Source organism: Hesperophylax consimilis, chromosome 6, assembly GCF_061612785.1.
Source record: "Hesperophylax consimilis isolate HC1 chromosome 6, BYU_Hcon_1.0, whole genome shotgun sequence".
Lineage (NCBI taxonomy): Eukaryota > Metazoa > Arthropoda > Insecta > Trichoptera > Limnephilidae > Hesperophylax > Hesperophylax consimilis.
In genome coordinates this window covers 4,675,340-4,693,456 of record NC_142841.1, presented here as the reverse complement: position 1 = coordinate 4,693,456, position 18,117 = coordinate 4,675,340, and the positions used below count along the sequence as shown (strand labels likewise).

Here is an 18,117-nt window from a genome sequence, read left to right as displayed (position 1 = left end):
ATAAATTGTTTGGTCCGTATAAAAACTCTAAAATTATTTGAAGAAAGGAAAACAACCACAATTTTGAATTTGAATTTAAAAGAATCACGGGAAAGCAACGAACGGCCCGATACCGCTAAATCTCTACGGCGTCACGTCGTTCGAGGGAGATGAAAACAGCGGAGAGCAAAATCGTTCCTCTTCCTCCATTCTTCCATCCACTAACATTCATCCCTGACGAATTTTACACTCCGAAATTAATTAAGTGGATGGTCGACTATTAATTGATTATTGTCGTCCTTGAAAAATGAAAAATTATGTTTTAAGATGGCAACCAAAGCACCAGCCATTGGCATTGACCTGGGAACCACCAACTCGTGCGTGGCGGTCTACCAGAACGGCAAGGTTGAGATCATTGCAAACGACCTGGGCAGTCGTACCACGCCCTCGTGTGTGGCATTCAAGAACAATGAGCGCTTTGTAGGTGAATCCGCCAGACACCAGATGGCGATGAACCACCAAAACACTATTTACGGTGAGATTTTATTGAAATTTAATGTATGCTTTATGTTTGGTAAAATGTCAATGAAGGTATCATCTGATCTGGTCCAGTTCTAGCGGATAGTTGTGTCATTTCGAATTCCCATTCATGACCTACTTCTCTTGATGACAATACTGTCTGGTCTGAACGTAGGTAAATAATGAAATTTTCTGGACATGCCTATGGTGAAACAGTATTAATCTCTATTAAAATACTAGCTGACTAAAATAACTAGGCGTTGCTCGGGGATTTGAATGATTTGAAATAAGGTTTTGAGGTGCCGAATTCTAATGTACCTGTAAACTGGATTTAGTTTTAAGATGGAAATAATATTATTATAAAGAAAAGAAAAAGTTTACTTTCTATAAGTTTTCGTTTCACTTGATTGTGCTATGTCTGTCACAAGCGTTCCCGACTTCAACCATTCACTACTGTGTACCACATTGTTGCTATCAAAAAAACTACATTATATCGACTTTTATTGAACTCCATATTTTCTTCCAGTGCTGAGATAATGCGTTAAGTCTTCCTTGGTCGCCCCGATTTCTACTACCATTCAAACCGCTTTCTAAACACTCCTGACACTAATAAGAACAAACTTAGAAATTTCCAGCCAAATCGGTATTGTAGTTTTTGAGTCTATATGGACAAACACACAAACAAACATGCATTTTAATAAATATATGTTGAAGATAAGAGAATCACAAGTGCACCGTGAATTCAATTGAATGCCTTTAACTGTAAAATTTGGTAAAATCTGTACTAAAAGACAGTTTTCTTTTTCACTGAAGTCATGTATGTTAACATACATATTATGGAAATATATCAGTTAAAGAAAATAAATTAAATGCAATTTTCAGTAATCTGTGATTTTTTAGAAATATATTATTGCTTTCCGTACAATGTAAAATTGCCTCTAAATACAAAATAAAACTTTTTTTTCAAAAACGGTCTATAAAACAATTCCCAAGCAAACTAAATTTTAATTCTAATTTGATCTCTTAATTTTGTAACAAACATATACAATATAGGAAACAAAATTTGTTTTAAAAGAAAGACAAACATTCCCGGATTACGAATAACCTGACAATATATCCTACTACCACCACAGTAAGCGGAAAATGTTGATTGTGTTGTGGATGAAGGACTTAGCCAGCCGAGGAATTAAATACACCACTCCTGGGTAGGACCCAAACGCGATGTCAATTCAGCCACCGACAGACTAATAAATTTAATCTATTAGCTTTTTTTTAAATATGTGAAAATCACTTTTGTAAGTTCTTTCGGTGCTATTAAAATAAATGTTACTTCTGCATGGTTACGTAAGCCGAGTATACGTGGTATCTAAGGGAGTTTATAAACGAATTGTTATTTTTTTATTTTTTTTTATTGAATAAATAGTTAATAGGTACATAATATCAACAAACAAGTCCTGCTAAGCCGATTGAATTGGCTTGTCAACAGGTGCTTAAAGTTAATTTCAAATACATTTTTTAAAGTTATAATTTACATCTTATATCTACAGAATTAACAATTTTTTCATACAATTTTTCATACATATTAAAATAAATATTTTTTTTTCCGATAGCCAATTTTTCACCATATATTTAACCTTATTCATAGATTTACATTGCTTTATAGTGTCAGGTAATAAATTAAATATCTTCGGTATGTTGTATTTAAACGTTCTCTGTCCGTATTTATTATTAAATTTCGGAACTATTAACCCGTCATTGCGCGTGAATCTAGTACTGTATTTATGTTCTAATTTTTCTTTATGCTGCGGGGTAAATATTTACTGAATTATGATTTTTTGCCATAGTATAGCCTTAACAGGTAAAATTTTGGCACTCTGAAACAGCAACGGTGAATTATGTCTCTGTTTAAAAATATTAGGGACGACTAGTAATTTTACAATTGCGTTTTGTACAACTTGGACTTGGACTTATAAAATTAAATTCACAATGGAACTGGAAAACGAAGATAAAATCCTGCCCTTTCTAGATGTGGAGGTGATGCGGAAACACGATGGTAGCCTAGGGCATACTGTATATAGGAAACCAACCCATACGAATCGGTACTTACACGCTGATTCGCACCACCACCCAGCGCAGAAGAGAGGACTTACATCCATACATTGGTGACCCGAGCGACCAGAATATGCGAAGAACATAAAATCGGAGCGGAACTTACGAAGCTGACCGATGCACTGGAGCGTAACGGCTACCCAGCAAGTCAGACAAGGCAAATCATAAGAGCCAAATCTGCACCAAACGAAGACAGAGTTGAACAAGAGTCGAAAGGCTGTGCCTTCCTGCCTTGTGTGCACAATGTGACAGACAAAATTGCCAGGCTTTTGAGAAAGGAAAATATCAAGACTGTCTTCGGAACAACAACAAAGATACAGGACTTACTGAGGTCTGCAAAGACTAAGTTTCCTCTGGAAACAGATGGAGTGTATAAACTCAGCTGTTCCGGATGTGACAAGGTCTATGTAGGCCAGACAGAGCGGACTATCTCCAAAAGAATTTCAGAACACTTCAGAGCTTGTAAACTCGGCCACCCTGACAAATCGGCAATTGCCGAGCATTTGATTGACACCGGGCATTACTTTGGATTTGTTCCTGAAATCCTGGGGAGACCGAAAACTTAAAGAGCACGGCTGATTACGGAGGCCATTGAAATTTATAAAAATCCCGTAAACATTAATAGAGACGATGGAGCTAAGCTTAATAGTTCTTGGTATCCGGTAATTGACGGATACACCAGAGCTAAACGAAGAAAACCACTTTGAATAAAAAATGATACGTTAATGTTAGCTCAGAGGGTTGGAGCTGGCAACACGGTATCACAACCTCATACTTAAGCTCACGTTTTAACACAACCTCAAATAAGACATCTGCCCTGATGATGGACACTGCAATGCTGTCCGAAACGTTGGCTAAAGAAGGAGTTAGCGCAACACGGCATAATACCCCAAAAACAAATAACAAAAATACTTTTGGCCGTGAAAATCTTAAATCATATTTAACTTGGACTTGTTTCAGATTGGTTATACTAGTATTTCCCCATATGGTTAATCCATATCTTATAATAGATTCTGCCATTGACATATAAATTATTTTAAGTGTTTCAATTGATAGGAAAAAATTTAATGTGTACATTCTGCCAGCAATTGATCTGAGTCTTTTACAGGTTTTTTTTAATATGTTTGTCCCATTTGAAAAAGCAATCTACTGTAACACCAAGATAGACATATTCTGTAACTAATTCTAAGCTTTCACATTTACAATTAGTCGGGATATTTTTATGGATGCAATTAAAACTATGAGAAATAATATTAGGATTAAATTGAAATATGGCATTAGGTGATCTTATATGCATAACTTTGGTTTTTTTTAGCATTTATTAATAGTCCTGCATCATGTGACCATTTACAAAGTTGATTTAAGTCAATTTGCATGAGTTCAATTGCAATTTTTAGATCTATATGTGATATGACCAATGCCGTATCATCTGCAAATACAAAATGTTTAACAAAAGAGAAAAGTTTTTTCATTATAGTTACATAAATTATATATAGTGTAGGTCCCAATATGGAACCTTGTGGAACTCCTGCAGATACATTCTTTGTTTTACTAAAAGTATTATTTATTTTGGTACATATTTTTCTATTTCTAAGATAATCTTTAAATAAATTTAACACATTTCCTCTTATTCCAATTTTTTCTAAGGTTTCTAGCAGTTTTTTAGAGTTAATTGTGTCAAAAGCTTTAGAGTTATCGATAAATAACACAATAACATGTAATTTATTATTTAATTGATTATTTATGTAATTGGAAAAATCTTGCAGTAATTTTTCAGTATTTTTTTTTCTTTGAAAGCCATATTGATTTGGATCTATGATAGCGAATTTTTCAATGTAATTATTTAATTTATTTGATAAAAAATTTTCGAGAATTTTTCTAACGCAGGTAGTATACTAATAGGCCTATAATTTCCCAGTTCAATGTGTTTTCCACCTTTAAATATTGGTCTAGTAATGCTACATTTAAATTCTTGTGGAATTTTTGCTTGCTTTATTATCGTATTGATTAAATGAGTAATTATTGGCCCAAGAGTTTTTATATTTCTTTTTAAATCAAACATTCTTATATTGTCAATACCTGTGCTTTTAGAGTTTTTCATTTTTTTAACAATGTTTTCAATATCAGTTATAGTAGCTCTTGGTATAAATAAACTGTGAGGCAGTTCTTCCAGTACAATATTAGTAGCTTTGTGATTGCATTTATGTAACATGTTGCTGATGCTATCCGAGAAGTTATTCACAAAATCATTTGACACAGAATCCTCAGTTCTATCTTTTAACATATATCGTCTTATTGTTTCATCACAATCGTTTTTGGGTTTACGTCCTAAAATATTATTTATCACATCCCAGGTTTTTTTTGTATCATTAAAATAGTTTTTAAATTTATTATAATAGTAGTTAGTTTTATCTTTATTTAAAAGTTTATTGACAAGGTTTCGTGATTTTTTGTATTCTGTTTCATATGTTTTGTTTGTTGGTGTACTTTTCCATTTTTTATATTGTTTATCCCTTTTATTTATTTGACATAATAATTCACTGCTTACCCATTCATTTATTGCATAAGGTCGTGTTTTCGGTTTTTGCACTATCGTTTTAGAACTGCTCTTGTAAAATTTATTAAATAAAGATTTTATTTTTTCATATAATGAAATACAATCCTTATCCTCTATAAGTTTACTCCAGTTATAATCTCCGATATGTCTATCAATATCCTTTTGTGAGATGATTTGAATATACTTATTTGCAAAGTCTACCTGACGTTTATGACATTTTATATTAATAGCAGTGATAAAATGATTGGCAATATTATTTTCACACACGCAAGCTGTTATTTTCTTGCCTCTAAATTTGGCAAATATATGGTCAATACACGTGCGAGTAATTTGTCCATTTGATACAGCTTCTCTGGTTACTACATTGATGCATTTAGTTAAATAATGGTTAGTAAGTAAGTTTTCATACGAAGTTACAATATTATCTTGTTCATCAAGCAAATTAAGATTTATATCTCCAAGTAAGATAATATTTTCCTTACTATTAATTGTCTCAAGATATGATGATAATTCCGTTAGAAATGAAGATTTACTGAAATTAGGAGGTCTATAGATAGCTATTATATTGACTTTAGTTTTGTCCTGGAGTATGAGCTTTCCTGACATATTTTCAAAATGTATTTTTTTTTATTTATTTATTTATAATGTATTACAAAAAACATGGTAAGTAATACATTATTCCCAATGAGTTGAGATAAAACTCATTACGGGAAGTACAGACACATAAAATACATTTTACAAGGATATTACACTTTTAAAAAAATACAACATATTGAAAAGGAAAAGAAAAATAAATAAAAAAGGAAAAATACATTGTTAAGAATAGAGATTTTAGAAATACTGAGAGACATATACACATGAAACATAGTAAACCAACATATGAAAGCGAGCGAAAATTCACTGGTTTAAAAACATTTTCAGGAAATAATCTTTAAGCGTTTTAACTAATATTTTTTTGTTAGTTACTGATTGCTTTATTTCCTTAGGTAATGCATTGTATTGTCTATATGCAATATATTGTAATGAGTTAATACCAAATTTTGTTGTGTGGGTAGACGATGCTAGGTGTATTAGATTTTGGGACCGTGTTTTGTGCTGGTGTATGTCTGAATTAAATGCTGGTTTGATGTTAGTGTGTGAGGATCTATGTATGATTTGTAATATTGTACAAGTGATATTGTATTTAGGTAGAACCGTAAAAGGAAGTATGTTTGTCTTTAAATATATATCTTTGATATGTATATCCCACGGTAGACGGTAGATATTCCTTATTGCTCGATTTTGAATCACTTGTATTTCTGATATTTGTTTTTTAGTAATAGTGCCCCAGATACTAACTAAATAACTCAGATGGGATTGAATCATCGCATAGTATGTGGCCCTTAGTAGAGATGTAGAGAGAAGACCTTGGAGTCGGTACAGTACGCCGGTTATTGGGGATATGTTAGATTTCACATGCTCAACATGGGAATTCCACGAAAGTTTAGAGTCTATTAATAGCCCTAAATATTTCGTGACTTCTATATTTTGGAGCTTCTCAGTTCCAAGTGTGATATTCATTGGCACATAATCCTTATTACCGAAAGTTAGGTAGTGCGTTTTTTTTATATTGAGGCTCAATTTATTAATACGCAGCCAATTAGCTAGAATTGAGACATCTACATTCATTTGAGACTCCAGGTCACTCAGGCTTGTACTGTGATAATAGATTACAGTGTCATCCGCATAAAGTTGGAGGTTTCCAGAGATACCACATTTAGTTATGTCATTGACATAAAGCAAGAAAAGCAGAGGCCCAAGAATTGATCCCTGTGGCACTCCACATGTGATTTTACCTAAGCCACTCGAGACACCTTTGACTTCAACAAGACAAAATCTATCATCTAAGTAGCTTCGGAGGAGATTTAGGGGCTTCCCAACAATTCCCAAATATTCCAATTTCTTTAAGAGTATTTCATGATCGACCGTATCAAAGGCTTTTTTGAGATCTATAAATATGGCTGCCACATATTCACCCTGGTCTATATACTGTTGAAGGTTGGAGATAAAATCAAAGGCGGCACATTGAGTACTAGAATTTTTCCGAAAGCCATATTGTTGTGGTGTAAGGATATTATTCGCAGATATGTATTTTAGGAGTCTATCTTTGATTATGGTCTCAAATACTTTTGAAAAAACCGATAGAAGTGATATAGGACGGTAGTTAGAGATACATGTTTTACAGTCTCCTTTGTGTATAGGTATTATCTTCGCTAACTTTAATTCATTTGGAAACTTTCCCGAGGACAGTGACCAATTAAAAAGTTCTGTAAGGTGACCCGCTAATTCTTCTTTACAAGTCTTAAGAACTGATGGTGTTACTCCATCGAGTCCCGGTGCTGCTTTCAGCTTAGTTTTAGAGATGATCCTCAGTACCTCATCTTTGTTTGTCCTAGCCATGTACAAGGATTGGCAAGCCTTCGGTTCCACAAAAACGGTATTACAGTCATCCGGGAATGACGGAATGGTAGCTGCTAGCTTTTTTCCTATTGAGAGAAAAAACTCATTAAATGCGGATGCTATTTGGCTCGGATCCTTAATTACGCAGTCATTTACCACAAGGGATTCTATTTCGTTAGTTGGTTTATGTGTTCGGTTTGATAGAATAGAGTTTATGATTTTCCAGGTTTTAGTGGGGTTATTTTGGTTTTGTTGAAAGCTGTTCGCATAATATTTGTGTTTTAGATTTCGCCTATAATTAGTAATGGTATTTCTCAATCTCTTTTTAAGTGTTACAAGAGTAAGATTACCAGGGTCTTGTTTCCACTGCTTGTGAATCTGGTTTCGTTCTTTGATTAATGTATTTAATTTGGAATCAAACCACGGAGTATTCAGTTGTACCCGACTTCTTAATCCTGTTTTTGGTGTAGTTGTACCTGATTCTATTGCCTTTTTAATGTGATAATTGAAACTTTTAAAAGGGTCTTCTGAGTTGCTTAAGTTGATCGTGAAATTGTTATCAAGAAGATAGGATTTTACTGACATACTGTTGATGATGGGTCTCGTAATCCGGGATTTGGTTCTATTATTAAAACATTTTTTTAAGTTGTTCTTATAATCAACAATAAGTATATTATGGTCACTAAGTGGATCATCAATATTCGATATAGTAGTCTGAATGTTTTGCCTATTTGATAAGATGTGATCTATTAAGGTGCAGCTTGTATCAGTGACTCTCGTGGGAAATGTTTTGTTATGTATTGAAAAATTGTAAGATTGTAAGATGTTGCAAAAATTTAATGAAGAATGTGTGGATATGGATATGTCAATGTTAAAGTCTCCGAATATTAATGTATCTTGTCTACTTTCGTTCAGTATTTTTTCTAGATGTATTAGAAAATCCTGCATATTTGTGTTGGGTTTTCGATAGATAGCATAGATGTTAACTGGTTTCCTATCACTGCTACTAAGCGTTATACCTAAAAAGGAATTTTCATTTGAGAAATTTTCAATAATTGCACACTTCATAGTATCAATCACATATATTGCTACGCCGCCTCCTCCTTCGTTGGGGCGAGAAGAAAAAACACTTTTGTAACCATTCAGGGAGTAAAACTTTTCCTCTCCAATCTTAAGCCACGTTTCCGTAATGACGAGCACGTGTACAATGTACCGCGAACTTCTTACTTTTTCTTCGATCTCATCAAACTTATTACGGATGCTTCTCGCGTTCATATACATTATTCGTAGACAGTTCGTCACGGGATTATAATTCTCGATGGTGAGGCACTTATGCTCATGTATGTTACACTCCATAATCTATAGTTGCAAGGTCGTTCTTGAGTGCAGCGATGTAGGCCGGGCAGTTGTCCCTATCTCCAGTTGAGTGATCAGCAGGCTTACCAAATCTGGTGCATGTCGCGCAAACTGGTTTGATGGTGGAATTTGGGCAGGACTCACCAGTATGATTCTGTTGAGCACAATGTCCACATGTGGGTTTGGTATCTCTGCAATACTTGTATGAGTGACCAATCATGTAGCATTTGGTGCAGACAGTAAGGCCAATAAAATCTCGGACGCGGCAAATAGTCCAGCTTATAAATACTTTCTCTTGCTCGACTAGAAATTTACGTACGGTAGCGGGTACTGCGTAGATACGGTGACAAGCGTTACCTGTGCGAGCACCAGCCAGGTGACTTAGTTTACAGCCTGCAATAGTTTCTTCAATGTCTTCAACGTTGGGAATACCAGTGAGAGCCATCCTTAAAAAATCTTCGTCGGTCAGGTCCCGGGGAACATTAAAGAATATCAGTCTCGGTAGACGCTTTGACGGTAGTCGGGCCTTCAGTTTGCTCGAGTTGTCGAAGCAAGGTGCATTTAATAGCTTTTGTTGTTCGCCCGTGGTTGCCGTATTGATCAGGATGCCTTTATTTCTTATTTTTTTTATTCCCGTGACCCGAACGCCTAGTTCAGATGGCCGAATTGTATCTTCAATCATTTTTTTCGTACCGTCACTGTCCTTTGTGGCGTCCGCATCCGTTGGAAAGATGCAAACGGCAGGTCTTGGTGGTCCGACGCGATGTCCTTGTTGAGTGATTGGTGGGGGTTGGTGAGCATCATATGGCTGTTTTCGGGCGATGTCAGCAAAAAAGAGGGTAGCCTCCGTTGCCACTGCCACTCTCCGCATTACAGGCCCGAGATCAGACTCTAATTGTATGATTTTTTGCTCAAGGTGCCTTTTTTCCCTCTTCTCGTGGCGTATTTTTATTTCTGCCATTCTAAGTTGTGCTGTAACTGTAGCTAAATCCGCACGCATCGTCTCTCGCTCCAACAACAGCTGAGATACGGATCTGAAAACTTCCGATACGTTTCTAGCGATCCTCAGCTGCTGGTCTTTTGAGACCTTAGATTGCTTCTCTGCTAACACAAGTTGAAGAGCTGTCAAATGTGCTTGGGTTTCATTGAGCACATCTACTCCTGAAGCGCAAGGATATTCCGCTTCGGTGACGTCCGAGCCTTTGGATGACGTAACCGAGCTGTTTTCATCCGCATCCTCAATCGTGACGCACTTTCCTCCTATATCCTCTGGACTAGGAGACATCATGGTGCTTATGTGTCGTTTTTTAGGACGATTCATTATTAAACACTACTTTATAAGGACACATAAAAAAAAAAAAAACAATGTTTGAAACAGAGTATTAGTTCTGTTCAGCTTTGCGCCTGAAAATTCGTAGGTGGGCAATCGGTCTAGCTCTATGTAAATCAAAACAAGAGTCCCCGTATCGAGTTTTTATATCACGATTTTTTTTATATTTGCACTAATTGAGCACAAATAACTTTAAACAGTTTATCACTATGAATGTATCTACGAAATCCACTATCGTGATTGTGATTTATCTAAAGTGATTGTATAGATTTTAATGTTTTTAGTCTAAATTCAAATTTGTTTCTTATATACAATATAATACCTCCTCCTGACTTATCAGTCCTGCAGTAGTTATATGCATTATATCCAGGAATATTGTAAATACACATACTTTCAGTTTGAACAGATGTTTCACATAGCATCATAATGTCAATATGCTTCAAACAATTAATTAAATATATATGCAATACATCCCAATATTCTTGTATAGATCTAATATTTAATTGAATACAAACAAGATTATCAGACGAATTTATGTTTTGTTTTTTTATCCAATCTTCTAAATTATTTACTGTACTATTTTCTATTTCATTATCATTATCTATATAAGAAAAATTATTCTGCGCCATTTAATTCGTGATGGTAATTAATTGTTTTCTTGTTTTGTTTAACAGACATATTTTGAGTATAAATTGAAGAATTTAATGTTAAATATTTAACAAAATAAAAGTGATTGTATTTGAAGCTAATTGGTACAAGTAATTTTTGATAAAGGCTTAATAAATATAAAATAAACTGTATGTTTACATCTAGTGTTATTCCAGAATATTTGTCATATTTTAAAAAAAATTTAAAAGCTGTTTTTATAATTATGAATGTGAAATATAGTACACAGTGAAAAAATGCATGTTTAAGTAAACAAAAAAATGTTGTTGAAGGTGACGTTATGATATTACTATTAAAAAAATAATTTAATATAATAATGTTATTTTTGTTAGTTAATTTGTGATTTTTTATAATTTTTATAACAATATTTATGTAATAAAATGTAATAACACTAAATCTACTTTGAGACAGGTTTAATCTTATTTCTAGTCAATATTCTATTTCTTCTTTTGCTAAAAAGCTCATTTTTTTATACACAATACATTTCGTTTTATCGTTTGCAGAATGCTTGATGTCAATATTCCAGTTCATTTTTTTATTTTTTTTTATCACAATTTTTACATTTAGGTTCTTTATCTTTGTTAGCACAATCTTTGTAGGAATGATCACCAGCACAGTGTGTACACAATGGTTTGTCCTTTTCTTTATGAAGACACCTGACAGAAGTATGTCCAAAGCCCAGGCAGTGATAGCATTGCACTAGAGGATGGGCATCCTCTACTTGTATTCTCTGGTATCCCACATAGATTTTACCGGTATATACTAGCCTTCTTCTTATTTCAGTACTAACTTCTATTATGTAATTAGATGTGTTATTATATTTGTTTTTCAAGATCTTTTTTAACGTCATCTCAATTTCTGGTTTATCTATCATCACATCCTTGATATCTTCATTCTGTTCGATTATATCTTGTATAATATTATCCTTATTATAGTCATTAGCAATGCCCTTAAGTATTATAGTTGGTCTTTTCTTTTTAATTTCTGTAGCACTGATGTCTTTAAACTCGTCTCCGATAGCTTTACTCATTTTTTCCGCATCGTACTTTGTCGAACATTTTATAAGTATTCTATTTTTAGATATCGCATTAACACCAATCACTTTGGCACCAACCTTACTTAAGTTAATTTTCTTCCTGATTTTATTTTGTATATTTTCTGAAGATTCGTCAGCATTGTTCGATGAAACTATTAATTTGTAATCACTTTCCAATATTTTATTTTGGTTTTCAGCTACTTTCCCGTATCCAAATGTTGGTTCGATTATTTTTTCCTTTGCTTCAGATAACTGAAGAGTTAGATGTCCCATCCAGTCAAATATAGCACTTGTTTTCGTTGTAATTAAGTTAATTTGTTCTTTATTAAATTTATTCACTTTATCTTGTACACAATTCAATAAATCATCAATTGCCTCCTTCGCAGAATCCATGAATTGATGTGGATTCATATTTTTTTGAAGTAAAAAAACACCGTTTTTTAATAAAAACCTTAATAGGTTCTAGATATTTAGGATAAACTTTAAATTTCGTTATGTTTCACTGTTTGTTAATTGTTTAATTCACTAAATTGTTGTGTCTTATTGTCCTTTTTTTACAAACAATGTAATAGAGCACAGATTCACTTTTTTAAAGTTTGAAAACGCACAAACAACGCACGATCGTGAAATCAATGTATTCTGCACTTTTTTACTGCTTAAATATAGCTTTATTTGCGTTTATTTCTTTAAATTAGTATGAGCAAGGATGAAACGTCAAGTCTGTAGGTAGATAAAATTATTGTTGACATTATTACTGCAGTAAAAGCTATTTTTAGTTCGTGTGACTTTATTAGGAACATGGAATGAAATCAATTGCAATAAAGCAGGACTATCAATAAAATAATTAATGATTTTAAAAATAAAAATGACATCAGTTACCGGCCTTCTGTCAAACGGCTTTATTAATTTTAATTTTTTCATCAGACAGTTATGGTTTATATATTTTCAATATTAGTTTTAAATGTCTAAATGAGTTAATTTTATTTGTTTTAAAATTTGTGCTGCCTGGAGAATAATAAAAATTGCCAATTTATTAAGAATCTCTTCCGATTATGGTTATTTTTGTGAAAAGCGGTAAACCACGCCTTACGAATGCATTAATAGGTTTCGTGATTGACAAATTTTAAGACACAATTTCATTGTTTGATATTGTTGTTAAAAAATAATTTCGTGAACCTATACAGTAGTGAACAGAACAAAATTTATCGTTACATTTACAGTTAGGAACTATCATTTATTTCACACATAATTTCGAAAATGTTTTGTTATCATTTTTACTTCTCCTTCCCAAGTACAACGTTTGCATAGTCTTGGTAACAAATATTTAAATGATGTAGAAGTTTTTGTCAATAATTCGAACTTGGCACACTTCAAACGCCGTAAGTGCGAACTATTGCTACCTAGTATAAATTATTGTATAAAATTTGTATACGCTTTAATAAATATTATCGTTGGTGTAGAGGATATTGGCAGATTATCTCAAATTTTATGTCACTTTTTTATATTTTGTGTCATCTTTATTTTGTTAATTTTTGTACGTAATGTTCTTTTTGTATTTTAGTTGAAATTTTTCATAATTTAAAATATATATATATATATATATATTGTAAAAAATAAATTATTATTAAATTGTAACAAAATAATGTACCAAAAAAAAAATATATATATATATATATATATTTATATTCCTCTCACTTATATATATATATGAGTGAGAGGAATATTGAACTCCTGGCAGCTGGGTGGGAACCATACGCCTTTGTCAATGGATGGGAGAAGATAGAAAAAAAAAAAAAAATTATGATCAGTCCAGCGTTAAATTATTTTTATAGTGCACTTAATGGCGTTTATCACATTTTCAATACCTAATTTTATGTCAACAGGTATTAAGCGGCTGATTGGACGCAAATTCGAAGAAGATAATGTCCAGACAGATATGCAAAATTGGCCTTTTGAGGTCGTGAATTACAACTCAATTCCAAAGATTAATGTTAAGTACAAGGAAAATAAGGAGAGTTTCTGCCCCAAAGAGATAAGCGCGATGATTCTAACAAAGATGAAAGAGACCGCAGAGGCATACCTCGGAATGGATGTCAAGGATGCTGTCATCACCGTGCCTGCTTACTTCAACGTTTCCCAGAGATTGGCCACCAAGGATGCAGGAACTATTGCGGGACTTAATGTCCTTTGCATTATTAACGAGCCAACCGCAGCTGCTATTGCTTATGGGAAAGATAAAGTTGGTAAGCGTAATGTTCTTGTTTATGATCTCGGAGGTGGAACTTTTGACGTGACTATTCTCACCATTGACACCGTTATTTTCAAAGTCCTTTCTACCAGTGGAGATACTTTCATGGGAGGTGAAGACTTCAATAGTCAACTGGTCAACCATTGCGTGAACGATTTTAAAGAGAAACACGAGAAAGACCTCACAATAGATAAAAAAGCCCTAAGGCGATTGAGAACCGCCTGCGAGCGAGCAAAAATAATTCTTTCTTCAATCACTCAGACAACCATTGAGGTCGAATCCTTGTGTGACGGAATTGACTACCAAACATCAATCACCCGAGCCAAATTAGAAGAGTTGAATACTGAACTCTTCTGTTCCACCCTTCAGCATGTAACCCAATGTCTCAATGATGCCAACATGCACAAAGCTGAAATCGATGAAGTTGTGATCGTAGGGGGCTCTACCCGCATCCCGAAGATTCAAAAGCTTCTCAAAGATTTTTTTAATGGCAAGGAACTGAACAAGTCCTTAAACTCTGACGAAGCGGCAGCCTACGGAGCAGCAGTGCAGGCTGCAATCCTCACTGGGGACGATTCAGCAAACATCATAATTCACGATGTAACCCCGCATTCGTTGGGAATTGAAGTCATTGGAGGTAATATGAATACATTGATTAAACGTAATACTTCAATACCTGCCAAAGAGACTAGAGAAGGTTACACAGTCCCTTTCGATTACCAAACTACCATACGCATTGCAGTTTATGAAGGTGAGCGGAATCTAGTAAAGGATAACTACCATCTGAGTTGTTTCAATTTTACTAACATACCCCCTAAGCCACGTGGTGAAATTAAAATATCCGTGACGTTCACCTTAGATGTCAATGGAATTCTCACCATCTCTGCGACGGAAAACATGACCCAACAAAATAAATGTCTGACTATCAAAAACCAGGAAGGCCGAAATTCCCAGGACGAAATCAAGCGTATGATTTTAGAAGCAGAAAAGCATCGCCATGAGGACGAAACCACCAGAATCGCTATTTCTGCAAAGAACAATTTAAGAAATGAAAGACATCTTTATTGATATAGAATATGGTTTATTTGAGAGTGACCACTGACTATGGATCATATTAAATTTTTTTTTTTGTGTTCTTTATTCAGTAAAGTTTATACATTACAGTAAACGGGTAAATTTTTGGCCACCACACTAGGCACATGCCCGCGTTGTAGTGGTCAATTTTATGTTAAGTATAATAATACAAATTAAAAATAAGTTGAATGAAAACAAAATAATATAAAAATAAAATAAAATAATTTATACATCTAAAACAAGTATGAAGTATAAAGGAATTAAAAATAATGCAAAATATCTACATAAGTTTAAGATATATGAATATAAAAAATAGGTGTGGAAAACAGAAAAATTTAAAATAATATAAAAAGTATATCAAATAAAATACGTATTATTGAATTAAAAATAATACAAGGAGCATGTATCAAAAAAAAGAAAAAAATACAAGTACATTTGTGTAATTAAAATAGAATTAAAAATGTAGTAAAAATACAAGTACATTAAGTACAAGTGTATTTCTAAAAAAAGAATACAAATACAATATAAAATCAAAGAAAGTACTATTTGGTAAGAAAGTAGGGATAAGTTATATCTTGATGAGCGATTTGCATGTGCGTATTATGGTAACATAGGTGTATAGATATATATCGGCAATTTTTGTGTAAATCCACGTTTGAGCTACGGCTAAGGATATGTACACAAATGTGGAATTATTGTCACAATATTTTTCGTAATAAATACTAGAGTATAAGAAACATATCAGTGGTGGTAAATATTTTTTTTTTAATGATGAATATGAAAAAGAAATATATTGTTTAGTAATATACAAGTTATTTAAATTATTTACTGGTGATATAGGTTCATATGTTCCTTAAAGAAATTTCGCCCCTTTTCAGATATCCATTTATGCACACCGGTTGCAAAGTGAGTAAGTGTTTTTGATGTTTTGATGTCGTTTTTTAACGTGTTGAATATTTTAGGTGCGATGTATGAGTATTGCCTTTGTGAAAAAGTGGTTTTTGTTACAGGAATTATGCATTTTCCGTGCTTTGAGTAGCGTGTATGTATGTCCGTTTGTGTAGAGTTTATCAATCCATTTTTCCAGATATGGATAAGAGCTATCTTGATATACAGTTATACAAATAAATGCAATCTGACGATTAATTGGGTTTTCTCAGACCAGATTTAAAAAAAATAAAAGTACGAAAAAATGCAGGAATACCTTGAAACCAAGGAAATCTTCCTTATGTCCCAAGACATAAGGAAGATTTTTTTTAAAGAATTTAAATACGCATACCCTTTTATTTTATTTCATTTTATCCCAATAACTCATATAATAAATATTATTTTGATTAAATACCGGCAACCCGTGACGACTTGATGCCAAACATATGGTACTAAAATTTGTACAGAGCTAATATGGAAGGATTTTAAACTTTCATTTTTGTCGAATTAAAACAATTGAAAAATTCGCTAATGTTCAATTATGTAGTATTTTATATTTAAAAATGGTTTATTGATTAAATGTTCTCTTCAAAGTTTGTTTTTTACAGTCAGGATAAATCTTCCGGTGTTCCTGAGCGCATTGTAACAAAAATTGTTTTTGTTCCTCTTCGACCGTGATTAAGCAATGAAAATCTAGCTCTTTCAGATGTATCATTCACTACCCTCAGCGATGACACCTTCTTTCTGGCTTCTTGATACGAAGCATTACTTGACCACATCGTAGGGCATTCGTTAAGAAAACTGGCATCTATTTTCAGACGATTAAACAAAGACTTGCTTTTGACTGAAATGAAGTCGTAAATATATTTCTCTGAAACAAAATTCAGTAAATTATTATATGAAAAAAAAACCTGAATACAAAACATAAATGTAACTACTTATTAAACTTACCATACAATTTACCATCAATATCTTCCTTCGATGGGATGTAACGTTTGTCATGGGTTGATAAATTATTTTTTTTGATATTTCGAGCATTTTTATTTTAGTTGATTGATGCATAGCGTCGACAAACAGCGATAAAATAGATACTTCATCGGTCAAATACCATAAATGCTTACTAAACTTCTGTAAAGCTGCCATTGAGATGTTTTCATCATTTTTTTCGTAAGCCTTCATCGATTTCAAAAAGCACGTCAAGTTTCAAGTCCTGGTAAGGTGCTTTAGACATAGGATGTTACTGTGAACAGGCAAACGTCTAAAAGTGCCGCTTTATCCTTGCCGGTATTTTTAAATTGCGCACAAAGTAATGATATTTTCAACGAATAAAGCGCCCTTTCCATCCATCGAGCACCTGGGGGCCGAATCTTAAATTTTCTCCGCCTAAAAATATCACACAGAGCTCTCACAACTCTTGATAGTCATCTCCAAGTATTTTTGTTGTCAGTGCAGTACGGTTAAAGTCAAGCAAATCATCGATTTCGGAAGCGGTTAAGTGCGATGTTCTCTGTAGCACTGAATATTATCAGGATCAACATTTTTCCAGTTATCTCGAAACTTTTTGAAGAGTGGGATGTCAGGGCTTGTAGTCACTTGACTGATTTTTATTTCAAACACAGCTTTTAATACCAACTGATACACATAATGGCGGCAAGCAAAAATAAACATTTCTCTATTAAGTTTTTGTTCAAGAAGCACACAAGCACCATTGAAGCGACCTGTATTTGAAGCTGTAGTATCACAACACAGAATTTGCACTTTATCTTCCACATTCAGTCTGCAATCGCATCACACACAACCTGCGATTGTTCGCTTCCCGAAGAGCTGGCACCTGTCTAGCGCTGCGACTAACTTTGAAATAATTAAGTCTTTTCGCA

At 33.5% G+C, this 18,117-nt stretch overlaps 1 protein-coding gene across 1 annotated transcript; it reads left to right on the top strand.

Moving 5' to 3' along the window:
• Window positions 1-306: 306 nt before the first annotated feature.
• LOC149422862 (heat shock 70 kDa protein cognate 4-like) lies at window positions 307-15,307 on the top strand. The gene is made up of 2 exons (XM_089633013.1): window positions 307-514; window positions 13,875-15,307. Exons 1-2 carry the CDS (start codon window positions 307-309, stop codon window positions 15,305-15,307), a joined length of 1,641 nt encoding a protein of 546 aa, XP_089489139.1.
• Window positions 15,308-18,117: the final 2,810 nt, after the last annotated feature.